We start from the raw sequence: 26,052 nt of genomic DNA, 5'->3' as shown, positions 1-26,052 counted from the left end.
GCAGCTGAGTAAGCACTCTATCATTATTTTTAATTTAATTGTAATTGCCTATATGCTTCACAGGTCTTAAAAGATATATTATGCTTGCAATCCATTCAATTATCACTAACTTTTCTGGTAACCCTGAATCCATAAATTGATGAACAGTGAATTTCTTGCTTGCATCATGGATAATACTCTTACTCTTGTGTGTACAACAGAGGAGGTTTTAAGGAAGATAAATAGCTTTGTATTCTTGTTGGACTGCTTGTATTCACACTTACTGACCTACTAAGAGAAAATTCAATCTGAAATATAGTATCACTCTTTTATTCTAGCTGCGCAAAAAGTGTGTCACCTGATGGGAATTAATGTGACAGATTTCACAAGATCTATTCTAACCCCAAGGATCAAAGTAGGACGAGATGTTGTTCAGAAAGCTCAGACCAAAGAACAGGTATCTACTTGCAGTCTGCTCAGCAATCCTGAAGATATTTTTCCTGTCTTCTTTTCTTTCTTACTTCTTGTCTAAAGGGAAATGTCTGCTTCTTGTCTCCCTATTCATTATTCTTACTTAAATTAGCTGTTAATTGCATTTCTTCTTTCACTTACACTTTGCTCTTCTTTTTTCAGGCTGATTTTGCCATAGAGGCTTTGGCCAAGGCAAAATTCGAACGTCTTTTCCGTTGGATTCTAACACGTGTAAACAAAGCTCTTGATAAAACAAAAAGACAAGGTGCTTCTTTCTTGGGCATTCTTGATATTGCTGGATTTGAGATTTTTGAGGTATGTGTTGTGAGATACAAGTTGGTTCAACTCCTTATTATCACGCTGTGGTTTGGAATGCAAGATGACAAAAACCTAAATTCAGAGCCACAAAAACAATATGTTTCTTTCAAGCTGGCTAGCTGCCCATGGCCAAGACAATCCACAGGATTACTCCACCTGGAAAGGCTTGGGGCTGGCAGCATTATCCTGTTGGGTGGCTGTGGGACCCTCTGTTTAGAACCAAGGTCTGGTCTTTGTGGTTTATTAAACAGGTCCCAGTACTGAGACTTGTGAACTTACTGTAAATTTTTGAGACCTTAAATTAGAAAAATACGGATCCTTTATTTTAATTTCAGTAATCTTTAAAAAGAAATAGAAGGTAGAAAATTTCATCTTGTCATGTAAGTTCCCTCTTGCAGGTGTCTTTCTAACACTAGGAATTCAATTATTTTGTCTTCACAGATCAATTCCTTTGAGCAGCTGTGCATCAATTATACTAATGAAAAACTTCAGCAGCTTTTCAACCACACTATGTTTATATTGGAGCAAGAGGAATATCAGCGTGAGGGCATCGAATGGAATTTCATTGACTTTGGCCTTGACCTGCAACCTTGCATTGAGCTAATTGAAAGACCGGTAAGATATCTCTATAGATGGGACACTACGTAGGTTTCATCAGGATCTATTATGTATCAGTACAATATGACAGCCATTTAAGATATTTCAGATTCTTGATGCCTGGGAGGATTAGTTACAAAGTAAAAAGAAGGTGGTGTTCTTTCTTTGTCTCTGGCTGTGATGATACTGATTTGGTGTTGCTCACATTGCAGACCAACCCTCCAGGTGTCCTGGCTCTGCTGGATGAAGAGTGCTGGTTCCCCAAAGCTACTGACACATCCTTTGTGGAAAAACTCATTCAAGAGCAAGGCAACCATGCCAAATTCCAGAAGTCCAAGCAACTCAAGGATAAAACCGAGTTCTGTATAATGCACTATGCAGGAAAGGTACTGGAGAGATTGAGCTATTTTGAATTATGGAACTTTGATACAGTGATGCTCAAACAGTAAAAAGAAGAAACAGTCCAGTTCCCCTGTTGATAAGGCAGAGCTTTAATAATATAATGTATGCATTAAGAGCTTTAATTACAAAACATGTGGAATAAGATTTGCAAAACATTTGTGTTTATGCTAAGATCACATGAAAACAAAAATAACCAGTACTGAGGTTTTTGAAAATCCAATTACTTGGGATTCCTTTCTAGCAAGCAGATTTTTAAAGGCAGGGCAGGTCCCCTGCCATAGATATGTCTGCAAAAAAAGCCCTTTAGATGCAAGTACATGCAAGAATAAATATTCAACTCAGCTCTCAACTATAAGCATGCTTTTCACATTTTATTATTTTGTGTCAGTCATTTTATTATTTTGTGTTCTTGGTCACTCCAGATTTCTGTATCAAAACAAGATTTTTGACCTGGCATTGTTTCCTGCAGGTTACCTACAATGCAACTGCCTGGCTAACAAAGAACATGGATCCACTAAATGACAACGTGACTTCTCTGCTAAACCAGTCTTCAGACAAATTTGTGGCAGACCTTTGGAAAGATGGTATGAATTGCAACTCAAATCAGTAATGTGGTTTAAAGGGAGAAAATTCTACCAGAACTATTTTGACAGCTATCCCTTACAAGCAGGAAACAAGTTTGAAACTAAGAATAGAATAGATTGAACTAAGAAGCAAGAATAGCCTTTTCTAAAGAAATACTTATGGAAAACATCATTAGATAGATTTAAGCACAACTAAAATAATTTCCTTACTTAATATTATTCAGCAACATACTAAAAAACATTCATTATGCTGTTATCATGTTGCTGAATATATCATGCCAGACAGCTGATTTAATACAGGTTATTGCTGTTTATTATTAATGACTGTGAGCAGTCCTTACCTTACACAGTCCTCTCCACAAAGTCCCGCAGCAGTTCTCTTCAGCAATGTATAATCTCAGATTCCACCAGAAGAATATCTGTATGCATACAAAACATTTCTTTTTTAAAAAATTTCTGTGGATCTGTAAGACATATATACTACACTATACATATGTAATATCTACAAATAAGTGTGCATGCAAACTCCAGGAAAGTGGTGGATAGTTTACTATCAAGCTAGGCTCACTGATGTTTTTTTTCTGGTTGGTAGGACACAAACCTACCAATGGGGATATTTTGCAGGACTGTCCTTTGTAGAGCAAACGTAAAACAAAACACAAAATCTGTGTGTTCCATTTTTCCATTCTGTCACTAGTTTACAAAGCTCCTCATTTCAAGTTTGACAGAAGTGGACCATTTACCTAGAAGGATCTTCCAGTGCTTTTGTTAGCATGCTTCTATTGCATTAAAAATATTTTGGTCCTCTTTTGCAAGTTGCACTTTAGCAATGGCAGTGACAGTTGTAATGCATGGTGAGGACAGTTTATATAAGCAACCCCATTCACACTTTCTTTTATATTGCAGTGGACCGTATAGTTGGGCTGGACCAGATGGCCAAGATGACTGAAAGTTCACTGCCTAGTGCTTCAAAAACCAAGAAAGGCATGTTCCGTACTGTGGGCCAACTCTATAAGGAGCAGCTGACCAAACTGATGACCACCTTAAGGAATACCAATCCCAACTTTGTCCGCTGTATCATTCCAAATCATGAAAAAAGGGTAAATTTCAAATGCTCAGTTTTCAGAACCCTGGCACATTATGCATGCTGAGGTGCTCACTGTGTCAGCACATTGCAGAAATGAATGATATCTTCAAACGTAGACGTTTGAAGTAACATCTTTGTAAATTTCTACTGTACTAAGAATACTTCCTGTTCCCTTTTCAGGCTGGCAAACTTGATGCCCATTTAGTGCTGGAGCAGTTGCGCTGTAATGGTGTCTTGGAAGGTATTCGTATCTGCCGGCAGGGATTCCCCAACAGAATTGTCTTCCAGGAGTTCCGTCAGCGGTAGGAATCCCTTGTTCGGTCCTAACTCAGTGTTTAAAAGTGCTGTAATACACGTTTGTCTGTACAAAATAATCTGATGTTTTTCCACCTCCTTAACATCTGTGTCTTTTGGCAGATACGAAATTCTTGCTGCAAATGCTATTCCTAAAGGATTCATGGACGGGAAGCAGGCTTGCATACTGATGGTGAGGAAAGCATCTTTGATCCTATTGATAATCAGGCCTATACCTCTTATATAAAAGCTGCTGCGAATTAATAGAAATAAGAAGTAATTTTAAATACTCAGCACCGGAATTTACAAATATCCCTGTTTTCCTCCAGATCAAAGCACTGGAACTTGATCCAAACTTGTACAGAATTGGGCAGAGTAAGATCTTCTTCAGAACTGGCGTTCTGGCTCACCTGGAAGAAGAGAGAGACCTGAAGATCACAGATGTCATTATTGCCTTCCAGGCTCAGTGCCGAGGCTACCTGGCAAGAAAGTAAGAATATATACTAACAAAAAGAATATCTTTGGCAGTGGGGTATCTACCGTAGCCTTTTGTTCTCTGTATAAAAAATTGAAGATACTAAGATATTTTATTATTACCTATTAGTTGTATTACATTAGAATTCAACTTGTGTCCAACGCTGACCTAAAAGGACTCACTTCCTGCCCAGAAGAGGCTTACTAGTATAATTACAGGGGAGCAGTTATATTGTGAGGCTTCTTAAACCTTCTGTACAGTAAGCTCTCTGAAGCAATGACCCATTTTTTAAACACGTTTGTACTAACAGGACAAGGTACATCCTGAACCATGCCTGGAGTCACACACACTATTACAGTACAAATAGCAGCACCACTGGCATTTCTAAAACATAAAATAATTTCTTACACAGTATGGGAATGAAACACTGGAGTCATCTAGCACGATCTCAGTTAATGTACATCACTAAACTATTAGCAGCAATGCTCTTTTCCCTGCATACTACCACGGGTTTCAAATTGATGAGCAAACAAATTTAAACATAATAGGTTTCAATAATGATAATCAATGTCTGTTGAGTGCCCATGTACTCTGAATATATCCAGAATTATACCATTACTTTCTGTTTCATTCCTACCTACTGAATGCAAACAGCCAAAAAAAAGAAGACTAAATAAAACACTGGAAGTCTAAACAGAGGTGTTACCTTTTCTCAAGAAAGCACAGGCACTGTTTAAGTGACAAAAGAATTATCGCAGAATCCTCAAATCAGTAGACCCTCATGCTAGAGTTTCTTTATTTAATGTTTGTATCTTACAAACACTTTGCCTTCTCAGACTGAACCAATTTGCTTTCTGTTTTTAATCACAGAGCCTTTGCCAAGAGGCAGCAACAGCTGACTGCAATGAAGGTTATCCAAAGAAACTGTGCTGCTTATCTGAAGCTGAGGAACTGGCAATGGTGGAGACTGTTCACTAAAGTAAGTGACTACTATCTGTGAATCTCTCCCTCAGCTTTCCAAAAGAAATAGACTGCACAAGACACCAACTCGTGTCATGTGAGGCACTTTTCCTGCTCCAGTTCATCACAGCTGACTGCAAGAGCTTCATTAGCTTTTATATAATGCCATTAACATTAAAGTTAGTTTTAGCTTGGGATGAAAACAAACTAATTAAGCAGAGATTCATATAAGATTATGTATGTGTTCTTTTTTTAATTGCCAAAAAGGAAATATTTTCACATAGGTGGATAATGAGAAGAGAGCATAAAACAGAATCTCACGAATATGCAGTTATTCATCTAGGGATAGAGTAGCTTAGGAACTCCCTAATTGGGATATTAAACACCTTCTTGCTAGGCAGTCAAGCAAATTAAGTCTATTTTCCTACTGAAGAGGCTTTTTTCGTGTTGTTTTGTTTTTCCAAAAATGGCCTTCAGTTTGGATTCAGAAAATTGTTCCTACCTGCATTGATAGCAGCAGTCACTAACACATACGGGTGTGCACGTGTGCCTTTCTGTGCAGCAGTTATAGTCCCTGGGCATTCTCAACACATGAAACCTAGCTTGGAATCCTTCAAGAAGTGACACTATTCAAGGTAGAGGTGCTCACAAGGCTCTGAGAATTAACACAAAGCCAGTTAATAACACTGCAGGGGCTTGCTGCTTTAAAGATGTTTACACTGAGTTTGGTTAGAAAGTATTTGCCCGCTACTTGCGGAACAACAGATAGTGCTGCCTTCAGTACCCGTCAGCCTGGCACCATTAAGTGCATTTAGTAACATAAGCACTGGTAGGAAGCATTCTTTAAAAAACCTTATTATTTCCAGGTGAAACCGCTGCTACAAGTCACCCGCCAAGAGGAAGAAATGCAGGCCAAGGATGAAGAACTGCAAAGAACTAAGGAAAGACAACAGAAAGCAGAGGCTGAATTGAAGGAGCTAGAACAGAAACACACCCAGGTGATTTACAGCTCTGAATCTCTCTGAAATGCTAGCCACTCTCACCATTTCTAGAAGCTGTTACAATAAAGGTCTCTTCTTCCTTTGGAGTCACAATTGTATTCATGGCAATCAGTGGTCCAGAAGAAAAGCTCAGTGCAGACAAACTCCCAGTTCCTTCAGTGGAGGCCTAGTGCCTGCACAAAAACTGTGTGGTGCAGCTGCCTACCTGTATACTAGGACTATCTAGTAAAAAGACACAGGGGCAATTTGCAATCTAAAATTTACCTGCTTATCCATTTTATCTGTTTAGCTTTGTGAAGAGAAGAACCTCCTTCAGGAACAGCTTCAGGCAGAAACTGAACTGTATGCTGAAGCTGAAGAGATGAGAGTCCGTTTAGCTGCTAAGAAACAAGAGCTGGAAGAGATTCTGCATGAGATGGAGGCCAGAATTGAGGAAGAGGAGGAGCGCAGCCAACAGTTGCAAGCAGAGAAGAAAAAGATGCAGCAACAAATGCTGGTAAGAAGGTGTAAGCAACAACTAGAGACAATAACATGTATCTCACAGAGAAGAACAGGACATAGGCCCTGAGGTTTGCTGATGAAAGAGCTTGCTGTGCAGCCCTCGATAGTATGTGCTTACTCTACTGAAGTAAGAACAATCAATATTTGTTCTTTCCTCCAGAATTCTTTATACATCTTCTTTCCATACCCCAATTCTAAATTTTCTCTAAAGAATTAACAAATCTTTTCTTCAAAATCACTAAGCATTACAGATAATCTATTTCTTAGTAAAACCAAAGTCTAGAACATACCCCACATAGACCGACAAGCATTACGCATTTCCTGTTATCTAAGTGGCATTTTATTTCCAGAATTCATTATTTCTTTTTCCCTACAAAGGACCTGGAAGAACAACTTGAAGAAGAAGAAGCTGCAAGACAGAAACTGCAGCTTGAAAAAGTAACAGCAGATGGCAAGATAAAGAAAATGGAAGATGATATTCTCATAATGGAAGATCAGAATAACAAGCTAACAAAGGTAAGTGTTGTGGGTCCATTTCTTACTTTGTGCAAGATGAGAGAAAATCTCTTTAGCTAGAAGAACAAAAGGAATGCTTTAGGAAAACTACAGAGTTTCATGGGTGTAAATATTTACCAGATGATCAGTACAGCCTGTAGTCAACAAATTTCTGATGATTTTCCTGTGCTTATTTAAATAATTCAAAATTACATAAAAATACCAGTTTTGAGGTCCATTGTGGTGACAGTATCTTCAAGCAAAATCACCACAGCAGCCAAGCACAATCAGTGGAACACATTTTCTTGGCCTCAAGAGGAGTAAATAAGTCTCTTGCTTTTCAACCAATTTCAACCAAACTTCATGATTAGAACGAGAAGTAAACATGTATTCCAGTACTTCTGGAGAGGCGATACTCCTCTCAACTAGGCCCTATACTTACCAGCCACTAGAGTGAGTATAAGATTCTAATAACAGCAGATTAGAGAGGATGGAAACTTTAGGTACCGCTTTTCAGCCCCTCTATAATCGACAAATAGGAACATATCACTACAATCTCAGGAAAAACAGCATTGCAAGACAGTATCTTGGACATTTTTTATTTGGTGTAGGGATGCTTCATAATCACCAATGGAAGACACTTCTGTTAACAAAATTATTTGATTCTTCTTAAGGAAAGAAAACTTCTTGAGGAAAGAGTAAGCGATCTAACAACGAATCTTGCAGAAGAGGAAGAAAAAGCCAAAAATCTTACAAAGCTGAAAAACAAACATGAATCTATGATTTCAGAACTGGAAGGTAATATGAACAAAAGTGTTTTAAATCTGACGATTTTTGTCATGGCTCATATCAAACAAACAAACAGAATCTGAAGCAAACTAAAAATTGTGCATGGTGTTTTCCAACTTTTGTATGCTGAAGCCATTTTGGGAATGAGAATCACCAAAACCCCAGGGAGCATAAACCATAGATACTTATTTTTTTATAAACAGAAGAGTAGAGGACAGGACGAAAAAAATAGCACTTCTGGAGAAAGAGAAATAAATTTAATTTTTTTTTGAATGACTGGAAATAAATGATGACAGCTAGGTATTGCATGGTGCTTCAGAAACACAGTGACTTGTAGTTAAATATATTGCCTCACTGATGGCCAAAAGAGTTGTCTGAATTTAAGATTAGGTTAAGGATTCCTTGTACTAACCAGTCCCATGAACAAAATCCTTACTTTTTCAGTGCGACTGAAGAAAGAAGAGAAGAGCAGACAAGAACTGGAGAAAACAAAGAGGAAGTTGGAAGGGGAGTCAAGTGATCTACATGAACAAATTGCAGAGCTCCAGGCACAAATTGCTGAGCTGAAGGCACAACTAGCCAGGAAAGAGGAAGAGCTGCAGGCTGCTCTAGCCAGGTATTCACTCTTGAATCTGCACACAGGTTGAAAATATCAGGCTGTAACACGTCCCTTCCCTCCCTAGACACCCAGATGCTGCAGCTCTGAATCTCATCTCAGTACGTTCTGTCTGCATGCTTTCCCAACTTCCAAATTTTTTTCAACTAAAAAAAATTTGACACTTTGCTCATAAACAACCTAACCTTATGTCCAGATAGCAATGAGAACTCCTCTTCCCAAAGACCTTGGCAGTGCTGCCAAGTAAAGAATGAAAAGTAACAACATAGTTTATAGGCAAAAGGCAAAAATTTAAGTCTAACTTCGATCCATTCTAGTCTGTGGATTTTCTGTATAAATTTAAGAGGGAGAACACTCAACCAAAACTTTCACTGAATCAGTTGATTCAGCATCTCCAGTTATGTCCTGATAAAACATAGCTGTCAGACCCCATTTGCATCAGTTCCCACTCTTTCTCTTGTAGTTTCTTGCACAGTTTTCAGGTAGGTTCATATAAATATAAAGCAGGACTTTCAAAACTCACTGTCATGACTTACTGCTCACAATTACATTGTTAAATACCACTCTAGAACGCCAGAACACCAAATACACAGTATAAATATACGGTATCACATGCTATCTTAAATACAAGTAGGTATAACTTTATGTAGACAAACCATGCTTCCTCGTGAATTGATAATGGTAAAACTAAACATTTCCAGTTTGTTAAAATTGCACCCTAGAGATAAACCTTTAATCTCTGTATACCAATTTCCTGAAAGTGAAATGATATTTTTAATACAGAAAATGAAATATGTTCTTTTCAGGCTTGAGGATGAAACTAGTCAGAAGAACAATGCCCTCAAGAAGATCCGTGAATTGGAATCTCACATCTCTGATCTCCAGGAAGACTTGGAGTCTGAGAAAGCTGCAAGAAACAAAGCAGAAAAACAGAAGAGAGACCTAGGTGAAGAGCTGGAGGCTCTTAAGACAGAGCTTGAAGATACTTTGGATACCACAGCCACCCAGCAAGAACTCAGGTAGGGAGACTTTGTACGTGGGCCAAATAAAAGCTGTCACTAAGCTCAGTACAACACTGTCTGGTGTTCCATACGGCCCTGTGGTGGGTTAGCCCAGATGACGTAATTGTAAATGGCACATTTGGAAGACAGCAGTCAGTGGAAAAATTAGTTTCTCACAGTGATGGTGTCCAAGATCTAGACCATCTAATTCAGGTTATCTAGATTGTTTTTTTTTTTTTTTCTGGAGCCAGGTATCTCATTTTCTGTCTTAGGCATTGAAATAATTCAGTCTTGTACTTAATTACATAAAAATCTAAACCTTTTCTTTTTCCCCTGATGTTTCATGCTTCAGGGACCACAGTTCTTTGGACCATAATTCTTTTAACTGATCTCAATGCCACTTCCTATGATCCTGTCTGTTATATCCTGTGATAGCCACCTCATGGCATTTCTGTAAATTCATTTTTGCATTATCTCTCAACATGAATTATAACTAGACTGACTTTCAATTTGCTTTCACTCTGCCTTGCCATGACTTAGTACTGCAACTCCCATGGCTTTCATTGTGTTGGAGCCTTCCAGCTCCTAAAGATCCAAAAACCATACACAAGAATTGAATGCGAGTTTTGTTAGCTGCAGTACCTTCTACAACTGTGCAGGACTTTCAGTCATTTTTCCAGTGACTGAAACACTCTTATCTGCTGCTGCTCCATTTACGGGTGTTACCTTGCAGAGCAAAACGTGAACAGGAGGTCACAGTACTGAAGAGAGCTCTGGAGGAGGAGACTCGAACTCATGAAGCCCAAGTCCAGGAGATGAGGCAAAAACACACTCAAGCTGTAGAAGAGCTAACAGAGCAGCTGGAACAATTTAAAAGGGTAAGCAGAAGTTCATCTTATTGAAAACTATCCACTAAATATGACTTCATTTTATAGAAATTCTTTCTTCACTTCATGCTTTTAGGCTAAAGCAAACTTGGATAAGACCAAACAGACACTGGAGAAAGAAAATTCTGAGCTGGCTAATGAAGTCAGGAGCCTGAGTCAGGCCAAACAAGATGTGGAGCACAAAAAGAAGAAGCTGGAAGTACAACTGCAAGAGTTACAGTCCAAGTACACTGACGGAGAGCGTGTTCGGACAGAACTCAATGAAAGAGTTCATAAACTACAGGTAAGGGGGAGTCTGACCTTTCACTGTGACACCTTGGACTTGAGTAGACCAGTTAGGCCGAGTTCTTTTAGAGTACATCTGGAGGAATCCTGGCCCTATTGACTTCAGCTGGAATGCTCCTTGTCATCTGTAGGGCTCCTACCTCAGTCATCACGCTGTTGAACAATTAAAACACTGTTTCATGGAAGTGACAGCTCTTAGTCTCGTGGTCTCCCTGTACACATCTGTAATGCCACCACTGTTTCAGTGACAGCACTGCATGTTTTTAAAAGATTCTTTCTGTTCATTTGTTGTAGGGTGGTGGGGAACACCAATAGGAATGTGGCTTCTGGAAATGGATTAAACAACTATTAACCTCATAAGATGTACTCAGAAAAATGACAGCGAAAGGAGAAGGCTTACTTATTTACGATTTAATTTCTAATAAGGAATTAACTAAAGATAACTTAAGATGACTCTCTGGTAGATTTGCAGTGCCTAGCAATACTGATCAAGCATGTTGTTACAACTTTTTTCAGAGAAGCAGTAAGCTTTTCTTGTTTATTTTAAGTTAATGGATAATGAAGAAAATATAAGCATCAGCTTCTCTCAAACTTGAGAAGAGAAAGTAAAATACAGGAAACTCCCCATTCATCTTAGCAAGTCACTGGAAAGTAAATGAAAAATGGGAGTTGTATTTTCAGCATCTGTGTCATTCACCTAAACAACAATATTTCCCACAACTGAATTCCTGAAAATACTGCCTGTTGTTGTAGTATATACGATATATTAGTATTGCCTTATGATTAGGAACAGGCTATGATATTTGGTGGTAATACGATACTAAGGTAAACTCTAGACAAAAACAGCATTACAACTTGGGGTCTTAATACACAGGTCACAAAGATGACGTTCAGACATTGCAGATTTTGTATGTAGGATTTAGTTCTATGGGACTTAAATCCCATATACTGTCCAGAAAAATTGTGGCAAAGTTTATGGCTGTCCTATGAATTCCAGTTGAGCTAGAAACACCTTTAGTGCTTGAGGTGACCTAAGAAGCATAAAAGCAGATTCAGAACCCATTCAAACGTTAAGTGTTCAATCTAGAGCAAACTGAAGTTAAAGGAATATGTTGAAGTTGTGCAAAATAACTGAGCGTTGTCACTTTGGTTTCTCATAGATTGAGGTTGAAAATGTTACCGGTTTGCTCAATGAAGCAGAAAGCAAGACAATCAAATTGACCAAAGATGTTGCAACCTTAGGATCTCAGCTACAAGACACACAGGTAAACCTATATCCAGTAACAGCTCACCTACAGTAATTATAAATACACTATAAATGACCTAAACTAATGACCAACTTGTTGGTTGATGCGGTAACTATAGGAGCTGCTTCAGGAAGAAACACGGCAGAAGCTAAATGTGTCTACCAAGCTTCGTCAGTTGGAAGATGAAAGGAACAGCTTGCAGGAGCAGTTGGATGAAGAAGTAGAAGCAAAACAAAATCTGGAGAGACATATTTCAACACTTACGATACAGGTATCAGTGCTATAGCTAAATCACTAGCTCCCTCACTGAGTTTTGTAATTCCACAGGTTTCAGGTTTGTAGAACTATCCTGATAAAGCATATGGACCTTCAGTGAAATAGTGCTGATAGCCCAGATGGCATCAGTGAGGCTCTACAATGGAGCCAGCACTCTTCCTCTAGGTATATATGCAACACAGGTCCCAGGAGAGTCTTGCACACTAGGCCTGTATGTGCATACTAGGCCTGTAGTCTGCCTCATTTTATAAAGGATGGGTAATGGGTAACTGTAACTAGCCTCACATGGGTCAAATTACAGATTTCTTGATCTTGGTTGTCTCTTAGTCACCTGTTCTGCCAAGCTTTTTTGTCACTTGCTATAAAGATTTGTTCTCTAAATTCAAATTTCAGCTCTCCGACTCTAAGAAGAAGCTACAGGAATTTTCCGCCACAGTAGAAACTATGGAAGAAGGTAAAAAGAAACTTCAGCGAGAAATTGAAAGTCTCACGCAACAGTTTGAGGAAAAGGCTGCTTCTTATGACAAACTGGAAAAAACCAAGAACAGACTCCAGCAGGAGCTGGATGACCTGGTGGTGGACTTAGATAACCAACGTCAGCTGGTCTCCAACCTCGAGAAGAAGCAGAAGAAGTTTGATCAGGTATGGATTTAAAATTCTCCCTTGCTATGTTATCACCTAACTTTTCTAGGACTCAGAGGGCATAGAGAAAGATCAAAAATCTTTTGACCCTGATCTGAAAGATCAGGGTCAAAAAATAAAGTAGGATTGAACTAAACATACCATATAGTGGTTAATTAGTATTTATATACATTAATCAAAATACAGGTTTCTCTCTGTCATTAACAACTGATAAGACAGTTGCAATAGAAAATACATCCTACTGATGAATTCCTTTTTATAGATGCTGGCTGAAGAGAAAAACATCTCTTCAAAATATGCAGATGAAAGGGACAGAGCAGAAGCTGAAGCAAGAGAAAAGGAAACAAAGGCTCTGTCATTGGCGCGGGCACTTGAAGAGGCTTTGGAAGCCAAAGAAGAACTGGAGAGAACAAACAAAATGTTGAAAGCTGAAATGGAAGATCTTGTTAGCTCCAAAGATGATGTCGGCAAGAATGTAAGTTTTGGGCTCAGAATGATATCCACGGTAACTTACAACAGCAGCTAACAAACAGATGGTTGTTTTCTGTGCAGGGAGTTCTCTGTAGCAAACAAATCCTTTCAATAAGATCAGGTATTTCATGCAGAATTCAAAGTTTATTCTATTTGCACCCAAACCTTCAAGAGACTCGTCAAAGTACCTGTAAGCTACTTTTATTCTTAATACAGCTTCAAGTTTGAAGATTCTTATTGATTTCTAAGACTGGAAAAGGGGATTCTAAATCATTTATTTATTAAGCAACTTTAAAGCTGTAAACTCTGCAATCTCATTTTATAATTATATTTGAGTTTGCCACTAGCCTAACATGTACTTGTACAGCTGCAGCAAATTTCCACTGATACATTGCCAATCATTTCTTTTACTACAGTATCACTTTTGTATGTATGTTTGTATATATATTTTGTACAGTATGACAATATCACTTTTAATACTGGCTAAACTCAGTGATGATACTTGACTGATTAAAAATGAAAGTTTGAGTTTCAGGGTCTCCCAGTTTAATTAAGACAAATTTTCAAGTGTACAGAAAATGCTGGTTTACTACTTACACTGCAACTTATTCATTGTCCGTAGCTGATGTTTTCAAATGGCCTATAATGCAAATAAGCTGTGTTTAAGTGGAATTATTTTTATTTCTTATAACAAATCTATTAATTTCTCATTGCTTGAAAGGTCCACGAATTGGAGAAGTCTAAACGGACCCTTGAACAGCAAGTAGAAGAGATGAAGACACAATTAGAAGAGCTAGAGGATGAGTTACAGGCTGCTGAAGATGCCAAACTCAGGTTGGAAGTTAACATGCAAGCCATGAAAAGCCAGTTTGAAAGAGATCTACAGGCCAGAGATGAGCAGAATGAGGAGAAGAGAAGACAACTCCTTAAACAGGTATCATTCTTTGTTATTGCATTTGTAAATATCTCAACAAAACAGTTGAAAGTCCCCAGCCTTGTGCCATTACTAAAGCACTTTACTGTAATAATAAGGAAACATTGTGTTTCCTCGTGCTTGGCAAATAAAAAATATATGTTGGCTATTGCACTAAAAAAGCACAAAATTGCATAACAGTATTACATTTTTCCTGTTTCAGTAGCAGGTGCACAGTTTCCAGCAGAAAACAGATGTAGCAATTCAACACTACAATCAATATAGTATAAAACATATGAATTATTTCTAGCACAGTAAGGAGAATTTTCCCTGTGTTCTCAGTGCAAGTGAAAAAAGACACCAACTAATATATCTATTTGCCTTCCCACGGTACGCTGAATGGATACAAAAGCACTGGAAATGAACACAGACAGGACAGAGCCTATTATGTAGATATATACTAGTAGATATATAGATATATAGACTGTAGATATATACTAGTATGCATAGTAGTGTTGTGACAGCAAGGACAAATACTGTAGTTGTCAGATTTCCACAAGTACAGAACCTACATTGCTGACTCCTTTGAAGAGCCTTCAATTTTTGAACAAAATGTAAATATTTTAACGGCTAGTGATACCACAATTAACAGTGCTATAGAGGACTGTATAGATTACCCAGAATTATACAGAGTGTTTAAAAGTTCTCGAGGACTTCTAATCTTATCTTCTTTAATGATCAGCTCCATGAACATGAAACGGAACTGGAAGATGAGCGGAAGCAACGTGCCCTGGCAGCTGCAGCCAAAAAGAAGTTGGAGATTGATGTCAAAGATCTAGAAAGCCAAGCTGATTCTGCTAACAAAGCACGGGAAGAAGCCATCAAACAACTTCGCAAACTACAAGTATGTACAACCCACAAATACAGTCTTTTTTTCTGCTGCTGTCTTTTGTACTGACACAGTATGACACGGTGTTAAGCTGAGGCAGGGGAAGTTTAGGCTGGACATCAGGAAGAGGTTCTTCACCGAGAGGGTGGTTGCACACTGGAACAGGCTCCCCAGTGTAGTCACTGCACCAAGCCTGTCTGAATTTAAGAAGCGATTGGACTGTGCACTTAGTCACATGGTCTAAACTTTTGGGTAGACCTGTGCAGTGCCAGGAGTTGGACTTTATGATCCTTATGGGTCCCTTCCAACTCGGGATATTCTATGAATATGAAAGTTTGGTGACACCTGTGAACATGATACTTGTTACAGGTGATAGGTTAGAGAGGGACTTTTAACTAACCTACCAGAACCAAGTATCTGTACTGTAATGTTCAATATGAATGATAAAAGAAAACTTTACAAGGCAAACCATGAAAACCTTAAATGTCATCATTGCAGAGAGCTTCCGACATTCTCCGCCCAACACCCATCTGCTATTAACTTACTCATTTGAAGAAAAATATAGATTCCAATGTAGAGAAAGGGCCACAGGATAAAGACTACCATAAGACTTCAATCGTGGTTCTGAGTCCGTCAAAAGCACAAAAGAATCTTCAGAAATCATGCCATTTCTGAATTAGTATCTTCATATTTATACTGTACGTCTCCATATCTACTGTTCTGTAATATGCTGACAACTAAACAATGAAAGCGATGTATTTGCAAAGATTAAGATCACACACGTACTCAAATATTCAGGGGAAATGAGGACAATAGGCATTACAAAAGTCACAGTGTGCAAGCAGAAGCATCACTCTTCTTGGAATAGCATTTCAGACCCTTCCAACATGTGCTAGCTGATCTCTCCAGAAAATATCATTTAATCAGGCATTATGACTACGTAAATGTGTGTCTTCTATTCTGTCCAAATTTCTTTCTACTGAAATTGTAATAAAGCCAGACAAAAATAAATCTGTTGTTCTTTTCAAAAAGGCTCAGATGAAGGACTACCAACGAGAGCTGGATGATGCACGGGCTGCCAGAGAAGAAATATTTGCTACAGCCAGAGAAAATGAGAAGAAAGCAAAGAGCCTGGAAGCAGAACTCATCCAGCTTCAAGAGGTAAAGTAGAAAACTTCTAAAGCAATATAAAGCAGAGTACACAGGATGTTCAGTAGCAAAATAGAACCGCAGTGAAACAATATATGGGCTATAATAGCTAGAGATGGAAAGCTATAAGCAGAACTTGTTACAAGTTACATGTGTTCCATGCACTCCAATAAAGTTGTAAAATATGCATCTGAGCATAACCAGATTAAACTGAAAAAAACACCTTGGAAGAAAGCACAGTTCACCAGATCTAAAGGAAAATTATCTGTATGATCCAACACAAATTGTTTTCAATATCTATAAATTCCTGAATGAATTAATTATTCCTGTATATATTAAATGGAAATCTTTTAGTCTAAAATGAATAGAAAGCAGGCTGACAGTCTGAGGAAAGTGTATTTTGTCATACTTCGCTAGGATTTATGATATAAAAATTTATTCCATTAACTGGACAGCCCAGCATACACTAGTTTCAGAAAGTTCATGGTTGTCTAACTGAACATTTGCTCATTACTTTATTATGCTTCCTTTTCCTTTACTCCTAGGACCTGGCTGCTGCAGAGAGAGCTCGCAAACAAGCAGATCTGGAGAAAGAAGAGATGGCAGAGGAACTTGCAAGTGCTTCTTCTGGAAGGTAGGAATAGACTGGATGCCTCACAAAGCTATAAACATGCTGCTGAACATTGCCCGGCTACCAGGTTGGCCTGTCCCAAAAGCCATCCAGGCTTGACAACACAACATGCATGTCTGACCAGTTTCATGATCTGTTTTTCTTTTCCTTGTGAATTATAGGCAGTTCCTAATAGTTTCAGGCATGTTCAACTCATCAGAGCCATAACAACACACTTCTTAAATTTAACTTACAGGACAAGCCTTCAGGATGAGAAACGGCGCCTAGAGGCAAGAATTGCCCAACTGGAGGAAGAGCTAGAAGAGGAGCACAGCAACATAGAGGCAATGGGTGATCGCATGAGGAAAGCAGTACAGCAGGTAGAGTTCATTTCAGCATGTGTGTTCCTGTTTGCATTCCAGCGAAAGCTATTTGTGGTTCTGAGTAAATATTTGGAGAACTGCCACCATGAATCACCACCTGTCATTTCCCTGAAAGTATGCAACATTTTTGACAGCATCCATTTTCACCCTTTCAGGCAGAACAGCTGAACAATGAGCTGGCAACAGAGCGTTCAACTGCACAGAAGAATGAAAATGCCAGGCAGCAACTGGAGAGGCAGAACAAAGAGCTAAAGAGTAAACTGCAAGAGATGGAGGGAGCTGTGAAGTCCAAATTCAAAAGCACAATTGCTGCTCTGGAGGCCAAAATTGCTTCTCTTGAAGAGCAGTTGGAACAGGAAGCCAGGTATGTGGAATTCCAGATGGTACAGCTATCCATTTATTGTTTCAGTTAATCAGTCAAATTAAACAAAAGCATATAGGATTTATATCATTGGGCTCTCAGTGCCATTAATATTTGGTAAAGTCTCTCACCCACTTAACATTTCTTAGAGACATGGCCATTAATTGGAGTTATTCCAGATTCTGAGTAAGAACCATGTCATTGCTGAGAAGTTCTACTGGTATCGAAGGCAAGGATCTGTTCCCCTGCCTTGCTGTATGCCCCTGCCAGATTCTCTGTTATATACTGTGCCATTTGTAGGACTATTTCTTGAGGAAATCAACTCATGCTTGAGCACATCTCCATATCCCTGGAACACCTTAGCATGTAGCGAAGACGCATATTTGATTTGAACAGAAGAACACAACCTTTAAGTTTTGCTTAGAATTCATCTATGAAATTCCGTAAGGCATTTAACACACTGTTCCTTGGTGCCACATTCCCGAGGCAGGTGAGAACTACAGAACTTCTACATCATCAAATGTTGCGTTGTCATTCGCAGAGAGAAGCAGACTGCAGCCAAGACGTTGCGCCAGAAGGACAAGAAGCTCAAGGATGCACTGCTGCAGGTGGAGGACGAGAGAAAGCAAGCAGAGCAGTACAAAGATCAGGTATCAGAAAGTGTCATAAGGGTCTTAGCCTGGGGCACAGGGATTTTCAGGTTTTACCCTAAGAAAAGAATATTCCACGTTCCACCTTGAAGAATATTCTGTGCTGGGGAAGCTATACAGCACTTTGCTAAATGACTTGACAATCTGATTCCTCTTTCATGCTGAGACAAGTGCCAAAGCACTAGTCCTTGCCCATCAACGAGCTGCAACAGTCTGACTACACGCAGTGATACATAGGACTCTGCACAACATCCCTTTTGGTACACAAATGGAGACCATGATCGAATTTTGTCCCACACTGAAAAGTTTAACTTCACATAAAACTCACCAACATGAAAACCAGAAATGCAGAGGTAGGACTGTGCAGTAAAAGAAACAAGTAGTTTGCAAATACAGTCTATTAGCAAAATTAACTCCCACAAAGTAAAGTTATTTTTACATTTTTAGATTTTAAGCTTTCACCTTTGATTCAGGTCAGGTCATGTTTCTGTAAAACTGAATTCAGGTCATTATTTCTGTAAAATATGGAATTAAAATGAGGAATCTAAAGCTATCAGATCTCTTTTGACTTAAAGAATTATTCTAAATTTTTCACGTAGGCCGAGAAGGGCAACCTACGACTCAAGCAACTGAAAAGGCAGCTGGAGGAGGCTGAGGAAGAGTCTCAGCGTATCAACGCAAACCGCAGGAAGCTGCAGAGAGAGCTGGATGAAGCTACTGAGAGTAATGAAGCCCTGGGCCGGGAGGTTGCAGCACTGAAGAGCAAGCTAAGGTAGAGTGCCTTTGTTTGGAATAGCTGTTCCTATACAGTTACAATCTTGAAATTTAGAACTAAATTAGAGAAGTAGAAAAAATATCTACTTGAGTAACAAACAGACAGTGATTATGCTGCAAAATTACTCCTTGTATTAGCTTGGCAGATGCAACGAAAGGCCAAAATCAGAAGGTGAAACGCATTTTGTAGACTGCAGCAGTCTCAGGATTTCAGCTGTGAGATGAACAACTGTGATAACATGGCACAGACTTACCTCTTTTTCTAATTTAAACTCCTGTTGGCTTAAATAGGAATAGAATTAGGCTTGGTTGCTTTTGAAGACATCCTTATTGCTGTATATATTTATTCCTACAGTTACAAGTACAGTTAGAAATGCTCGTGCTTTTCACTCTCATACCTGCACAACTCACACACAATGACTGTAATCAGTCTTGCACAACTCCATGGGCAGCAAAAGGCAAAGCACATTATGTGACTCTTATCCAAAAGTCTCTGGACTTCACCTTTCCTTATTCATTGTCATCAGACCAAGGAAAGATCAAAATGTCCCTCTGTATTTTCTTATTAAAACTAACTGGGAAAAAGATAAAGCTGTGATCAGCCCGCTACATACCTGAGTTTTCCTGCACTTGTTGGGTCTGAAAGCTCCAAGTCACTGAAATACAGGATGACTTAAATTATAGGAAGTTGCTGAATCTGCATCATCATGCTGTGAAATTTTGTTTTCTACCTAAAACCAAAGGTATTTCAGATGAAACTAAAGCACCTGCCTAGATGTGTTCTTGAAGCTGTTGTTCAGGTTTGCCAGTAACACGCATGAACCTTCAGATGTGAATACTTAGTTCAAAGTGAAGAATTAGGGATGTGGTGGCCTTTTCCATTAGCACCATCTTGGGTGGTGCATGCTCCTGGCTGCTTAACAAAGGAGTGGCTGCATCCAGTCCCTTTTACACAGAAAATCATATTTACATAGAATAGCACAGTTGATCTTTGTTTGATCCGAATGTAATGTCATTGGCTGTAATGTACTTTGTTTAATTATTTAAAAGTAATCTACCTACCTCTGATCATGACCATGTGCTTAGTATAACTGCCCGGGACTCTTTATCTCTGTTTCAGAGGGACACAGGAACCTTCGCATGACTAAGCAGGTACCATGCCTTCAACTTTGCAGCTAGCTTGTGTTGCACAAATTTCCATTTTCTTTGGCCCAAGTAAAAATTATGTGAGGTTTCTGCAAACTGTGAAGGCTTGGATATCTTGGCATTAATAATTTTTTTTCAAAAGAGACAAATATTACAATAAGCTAGCTACCATCAGCTGTTCATCAGTGATACATCTTTCTTACAAGTAGGTTATGTACTGTTGTAGACTTACCAATGTTGCATTCTCACCTCTTACAAACTCTACCAACAGAGTACTTAATAAAGTACTCTGACATTTTCTGCATGAAAATTGTCTTTTTTGCACCTATTTACAGCCCCAAAAAAAGAAAATCTGCAAATCAAATACACCGTTAATTAGTAAAAATGATTAAAAGCACTAATGAATATGAACCATCACAGCATGTTAAGTGTTTCACAGTATTTCTTATGCATATTGTAATGTTGATTCTAAGGTAAGACCCTATCTAATTCACACGAGATTTGCAAAGGTCTTATTTGCATGTGATTTATTACACGTTGGTGGCATCCAATCACAGAGAGAAGACGAAATTGTGCCATTCGTTATGTAGCATTCTGTGCCTGTGTTGCTTACAAATAGCTATTACTAAGGCTTTTAGAGCTGTTTTGCAGCCATTACTTGCTTGTCTACTGTATGTTGCTTGTCTACTATTACTGAAATGTAAAGCACAGACATCAAAATTCATATGAACACTGTAACATAGCACAGCATTATGTTATACTTTATCACGTTCTCTAGAGATAGGAGTAACACCCGCTGTTGCAAAAATTGAAGAGCTACTGCCTTGTAATATTTGTATATCTCTTATTTTATACATGCTGGATTTCGCTGTGAATACACAAATATTTAAAGAAGATGTCTTGTCCTTGCATGTGCCTTTTAGTCAGGCTGATCTTCCCAATCAGGCTGTTATTCAAGCACCACTCCATTAGCACTTTTCAAAGGTAGATGAAATAGATGCTAAGCAAAACACTAATGCTTAGGGCTTGCCTCAGCTGTACACATTACTCTAAAGGCATTGATGCAAATGACCACAAGAACATTATCAAAGCCATGAACCTATTTTAGATTAACAGATTTAAACAAAAAGTATCTATAAACAAGTCCAATACCAGTTTGAAGGGTGTTCACTTTTCTGTAGCCAAAATTTACTACAAGAAGTGGGTAGACTTCCTGTTACTCTCTACCAGTCCCATGTTCTTCTATAGCACTTCAGTGAACTATCACAGCATAGAAATGTCATTTGACAAATGATTCATAATTAAGTTCAGATAGCAAGAGTCCAAGAAGGGTAGAGAGCTCTTCCTCGTGAAGACTGAGACCTTCATTGACAAGAACTAACACATTTACTGACCGAACTAAAATGTAGTGACAAATACTTGGCATCATAAAGTATTCTGCTGTTTTACTCTGTCAGCCATGACAGAGTAGAAATTAATTACCCTTGTGTTCAATACATGCCATTGGCACCAGAACTAGATCTAAGAGCAGAACTTAAATGAAGCGTTATTTTCAGCTAGTTGCTTGTTCACATCACAATTAGTCTACCTTAAATGGTAGAATAGACTAAACACATACACACCAAAAAAAAAAAAAAAAAGCAACAGACTCCATGTCTCAAGGAGTTCCACCTTGGAAATACAGGTTTGTACCTCTGCAATAACTTAGTCCAGACAATGCTCTTACCTACTTCCCTAGGGTGAAACAGTGAATTTTGGGCTTGAATAGCTGCTTCAGAAAGGACGACAGTGGCTTAGTCTTTTGCAAGGACAAGACAAGCCTTTAAATATTTCTGCATGATTGCTGTACCCAAAAGCGCAGAGTTGGATGTATTTTAACTCCAAATTAGTAATTTTGGCCAAACATTCAGTGATCATGAAAATATTTTTCGCTTATGTCTGTGGTCTCAAGCCTTTACAAAGGTTTGCTTAATGAGGAGCAAGTGAGAGGCCATGTTACAAAACTCCACTGTTTTGTAACACAATAGCAATGGAGGCCAAGAAGAGACAAACTTATCTTCTGGCTCACTTGCTCACACCTCCCAGAAAATTAACCTTGAGGACCAAAGTGTTCCTAGCTTGGGCTGTGTCTACGAAATATATGGGGAGGGGAGGGAAGGGAAAGGAAGAGGGGGTAGGAGGAGAAAAAGCATTTTCTTCAAGCTCTTCTGTAAGACACTCTGCTGAGTGTCAGCATGTGAGTTAAGACAGTTTGAAAACACACTGATGGCTTCCTCTCCCCATTGTGGAAAAGGTTGGAGTTACTCCCAGCCTAGGATGCCACACATGTCACAGCACCTGTGGTGCTCTAAGCAACACAGCCTTTGCAGAGAGGGACTGTGGGCTCAAAAATGCCTCGTCATCCACAGCACTCCAGTCCCTGGCTTTCAGCACCTGTTGAGTTTATTCAGACTGCAGGTCAGAAATTCGGTATGAACTTTCTGTGTCTCCTTGATCTTCTAAAAGCATTAACAATGCTCCCATGCTGATGCGGGGACAAGCAACCTACTTTCCAATCCCTCCTAAGCACAATCAGTTGCAGTCCCTACAAGGGAAAACAGTAAAATGAAAGGAAGAGTAGGAGATCTGTGGCAGATGAGACAATTTAGAGTGGAGCTTTAAGCACAAGAACAGGAATCTCACCACAGTTCAAAGGAACTGGGAGTCTCAACCTGTCCATAAACTAGCCTTAGATGGTACAGAACAGAAAGCTTTATTAGGTGCCCACAGCTCTTGGCTGTTTTGCATTTAAAAACTCAGGCCCACAGGTACTGTTACAAAACTCCACACTTATTTGTGAGAATTGCAGATGACCTAACATCTAATTTTATTTTTTATTTTCTTACTACAGGAGGGGAAATGAGCCAACATCTTTTGCCCCACCCCGCAGATCTGGAGGCAGAAGAGTAATTGAGAATGCAACAGATGGAGGTGAAGAAGAAATTGATGGAAGAGATGGAGATTTCAATGGAAAAGCCAGTGAATAAACACGCTTAAAAATTGCACTGCAGTAAGGGGAAGGAGGATGATATTTAGCACTGTTTAAGTCTACTCTTAGTGTCAAGGTCACACACACCCACTCCTCTGATGACGATAAAAAGCACAACTGCCTTGTCTCTAATGTATAGATTGATGTTAAAAGTACTCCAAAACTTTTACCATGAAGTGTGTTTGAAAAGTTTTGTTTTAAATTCAGAGTATTTCACCAAGAATCTTCCAGAAAGAAAGTTCCAATAGCTCAGACAATTTAAGTCCCAGTGAACTGAAGTTTACAAAGGATTTCTAAGACTGTTGCAGGGGAAAAAAAGGCATTGGTCAGTTAATCTTTTCTTAAACTTTCATTTTGTCTTAAGTATTCAATATAACTTTTTTTTCCTGGTTACTACACCCCTGACGCACCATTCACAAGGTGAAAGTGCCTTTTTAATCACTTACTGAAAAATAAAATATCATTTGTTCAAATTAAGTCAACTGTTACAGTTTTATATGCACCGTGGATGTGCTTACACACTAATAAAAGTCTATAAAAAACACTCCAATATTCTTGTGTGCTGGTGTCACTTGGGTGCAACACAACATGCTGGAAGGAAATGGGAGACACAATAGAACATCTTTACAACTCATATACCTTTTAGGAAAGGTCAGCTATAGTCACCAGAATGAAAAACTGATAATCTAAGTAATTGCTTTCGAAGGAATAAAAGAATATGTACAGTCAGCTGAATGAAAAATGACATGAAGCACTTGGGACAGGTTTGGCTACCATATGGAGACACGGTGCTAAGAAACCCTAGGATGGATCTAAGGACAGACAGGACCTTCAAGAGACTTGCACCCTTCTGGCACAGCAGCTAGAAAGCAGACGGCCCTAAATACTTATGTTTAGGCAGCTGCACCGACACTTAAAGTCTGTATGCATGGGGACAGTTCCAGCCAAAACCTCTAAAGCAGGCTGGAAACAATTAGACACAGCAGCCCCCACTGAATGCAGTGATCCAAGCCAAGCTACTCTGTATAAAGGGATCAGCACGCAGTTACTTTTATTTTTGAAGCACTCCAACAGGACTGCAGCCCACTTCTGGGAACTACCAGGACCTACCACAGATCCATGCAGCTCTAATACTTCCAGATAGCAGCTGGCTTTGTGGTCATAGTGGGACAGTAGAGAACCATGAACAGCAAAGCTAGGTGTAGAATTGCTCTGAACTGAGAACAGAGAGCTTCCTCCATGTCTTAGGTTGTACTGCAGGTGAACCTTAAGCAGTATGACTACAGGGAGAGAAGATTATCTAAAAGTATCTATCTTAACTACTAATGTGATCACCTTCCAAAACTGAATTTTGTACCAGAAGGCACAGAGACCATGAACTCAGGAACTTCAGACCAGGCACCATTTAGCCAGCAGAAGTAGATCCCATAGAGTTCTCCTTGCTCATATAAGAGTAAAGTCACTATTTAGAGTGACTAAAATGACAAACTGGTGATAGGCAGTTAGTAGCTGTCAGCTGAGAGCTTTTCATTGCATGGTCAGGCAAGCAGCCCAGCTCTGTAAGTATGTCCAATACCCAGCTCTTACACTGGTGAGCCTACACATGTGCAAACAAGGAGACCAAGGAAGTCAGAATTCAAACAGAACAGCGTTAAGCACCAATACTCAGATCAGAGCTGGGTAATTGAACATTGTGACCTTCTAAAAGGATTTCTTCTGAAAAATTCACATGAATAACAGTAAGTGTTGGCCCAATGGTTAGAGTACTGCCGTAGCACTTCAGAAACTTCTAGTCCCTATTCCACAAAGTTTGTGACAAAATATGAAGCCTAAGAGCGTTTATTTAGTAACACTACAGAGAGAATCCAGCTGCAACTGTAGCCAAATACACTGGTTTTGGCTGGATACACTATGCTTTGGATTTGTAATGAAAACAGTATTGACAAAACACTGATGTTTTAGCTGTTAATGAATGGTGCTTACAGCCAGTCAAGGCCTCTTGTTTTCCATGTTGCCCTGTCATCAAGCTGGCTTAGGGTGGACAAAAGGCTGGGGGGAGAAGACACAGCCAGGGCGCACCTCAACTGACCAAATGGATATTCTATAACATATTTCACATCACAGCCAGCAATAAAAGCTGGGGGGAAAGAAGAGCAATGTGGCATGGGGAGCAGGGGCATGCGTTCAGAGTTGTGTGTCTTCCCAAGTAATTGTCAAGCATGATGAAGATTTGCTTTCCTGGAAATGGCTGAACATATGCCTGCCACGGGGAAGCACTGAATGAATTCCTTATTTTACTTTGCTTGCACACACAGCTTTTCCTTTACCTATTAAACTGTCTTTATTTCAACCCATGAAACCACCTATCCAATTTTCTTCCCCCGACCCCCGCTGGGCAGGGGAAGGAAGCATGTGACTGTGTGGTGCTTAGCTGGCTGCCAGGGTTAACCCCCAATACCAAACTAGTTTCACTCCCAGCAGATGCACCATTACAGAGGTGACCGTTCTGCACTAAATTATTCTGACAATTCCCAACAGCATACCCCCCCCATCTGATTACAGTTGTAGTCGCATAAAAAATGTACCCCCCTGTCTGATTACAGTTGTAGTCACATAAAAAAATGTATCTGTATAACATACTACCTTAAAATATCTGTAGTCACTAACTTCAAATTCGTGGCCCTAGCACAACCCTGACTTTGTCTCTACCTTACTTCAGTGCTGACTTTCAACTTGAATGCAAGCCAACCTGCTCACCAAGCAGGCCAATT

General features: G+C 39.2%; 1 protein-coding gene and 1 long non-coding RNA gene across 5 annotated transcripts in view; one reads left to right on the top strand and one right to left on the bottom strand.

Annotated features, from left to right (window-relative positions):
* MYH11 (myosin heavy chain 11) overlaps nucleotides 1-23,831 on the top strand; it is a 60,691-nt gene extending 36,860 nt beyond the window's left edge. For 2 of the 4 annotated variants that reach the window (XM_080557347.1, XM_080557346.1), the window contains 32 exons: nucleotides 318-436; nucleotides 613-765; nucleotides 1,210-1,383; nucleotides 1,578-1,751; nucleotides 2,237-2,351; nucleotides 3,258-3,451; nucleotides 3,619-3,740; nucleotides 3,856-3,925; nucleotides 4,062-4,222; nucleotides 5,078-5,186; nucleotides 6,034-6,165; nucleotides 6,458-6,664; nucleotides 7,048-7,185; nucleotides 7,839-7,962; nucleotides 8,398-8,569; nucleotides 9,376-9,588; nucleotides 10,304-10,448; nucleotides 10,534-10,740; nucleotides 11,903-12,007; nucleotides 12,108-12,260; nucleotides 12,659-12,907; nucleotides 13,170-13,382; nucleotides 14,100-14,312; nucleotides 15,034-15,195; nucleotides 16,213-16,341; nucleotides 16,875-16,963; nucleotides 17,196-17,319; nucleotides 17,478-17,686; nucleotides 18,225-18,333; nucleotides 18,933-19,105; nucleotides 20,228-20,259; nucleotides 23,144-23,831. In XM_080557347.1, the coding sequence (XP_080413473.1) occupies nucleotides 318-436; nucleotides 613-765; nucleotides 1,210-1,383; nucleotides 1,578-1,751; nucleotides 2,237-2,351; nucleotides 3,258-3,451; nucleotides 3,619-3,740; nucleotides 3,856-3,925; nucleotides 4,062-4,222; nucleotides 5,078-5,186; nucleotides 6,034-6,165; nucleotides 6,458-6,664; nucleotides 7,048-7,185; nucleotides 7,839-7,962; nucleotides 8,398-8,569; nucleotides 9,376-9,588; nucleotides 10,304-10,448; nucleotides 10,534-10,740; nucleotides 11,903-12,007; nucleotides 12,108-12,260; nucleotides 12,659-12,907; nucleotides 13,170-13,382; nucleotides 14,100-14,312; nucleotides 15,034-15,195; nucleotides 16,213-16,341; nucleotides 16,875-16,963; nucleotides 17,196-17,319; nucleotides 17,478-17,686; nucleotides 18,225-18,333; nucleotides 18,933-19,105; nucleotides 20,228-20,255 (4,685 nt within the window). In that variant the 3' untranslated portion in view covers nucleotides 20,256-20,259; nucleotides 23,144-23,831. The remainder of the gene's footprint in view (nucleotides 1-317; nucleotides 437-612; nucleotides 766-1,209; nucleotides 1,384-1,577; nucleotides 1,752-2,236; nucleotides 2,352-3,257; nucleotides 3,452-3,618; nucleotides 3,741-3,855; nucleotides 3,926-4,061; nucleotides 4,223-5,077; nucleotides 5,187-6,033; nucleotides 6,166-6,457; nucleotides 6,665-7,047; nucleotides 7,186-7,838; nucleotides 7,963-8,397; nucleotides 8,570-9,375; nucleotides 9,589-10,303; nucleotides 10,449-10,533; nucleotides 10,741-11,902; nucleotides 12,008-12,107; nucleotides 12,261-12,658; nucleotides 12,908-13,169; nucleotides 13,383-14,099; nucleotides 14,313-15,033; nucleotides 15,196-16,212; nucleotides 16,342-16,874; nucleotides 16,964-17,195; nucleotides 17,320-17,477; nucleotides 17,687-18,224; nucleotides 18,334-18,932; nucleotides 19,106-20,227; nucleotides 20,260-23,143) is intronic. The other 2 variants (XM_080557345.1, XM_080557344.1) reach the window with 1 other exon arrangement.
* On the bottom strand, nucleotides 1,700-4,144 carry LOC308178552. Its single transcript, XR_013939819.1, has 3 exons — nucleotides 4,030-4,144; nucleotides 2,693-2,770; nucleotides 1,700-1,837 (listed from the first exon to the last, which is right to left on the bottom strand). It is a non-coding gene; the product is annotated as an uncharacterized lncRNA (long non-coding RNA).
* Nucleotides 23,832-26,052: the final 2,221 nt, after the last annotated feature.

The sequence above is a fragment of the Anser brachyrhynchus genome (genome assembly GCF_964034855.1).
Source record: "Anser brachyrhynchus genome assembly, chromosome: 15".
NCBI classification, from domain to species: domain Eukaryota; kingdom Metazoa; phylum Chordata; class Aves; order Anseriformes; family Anatidae; genus Anser; species Anser brachyrhynchus.
This window is presented reverse-complemented; position numbering and strand designations above follow the sequence as displayed.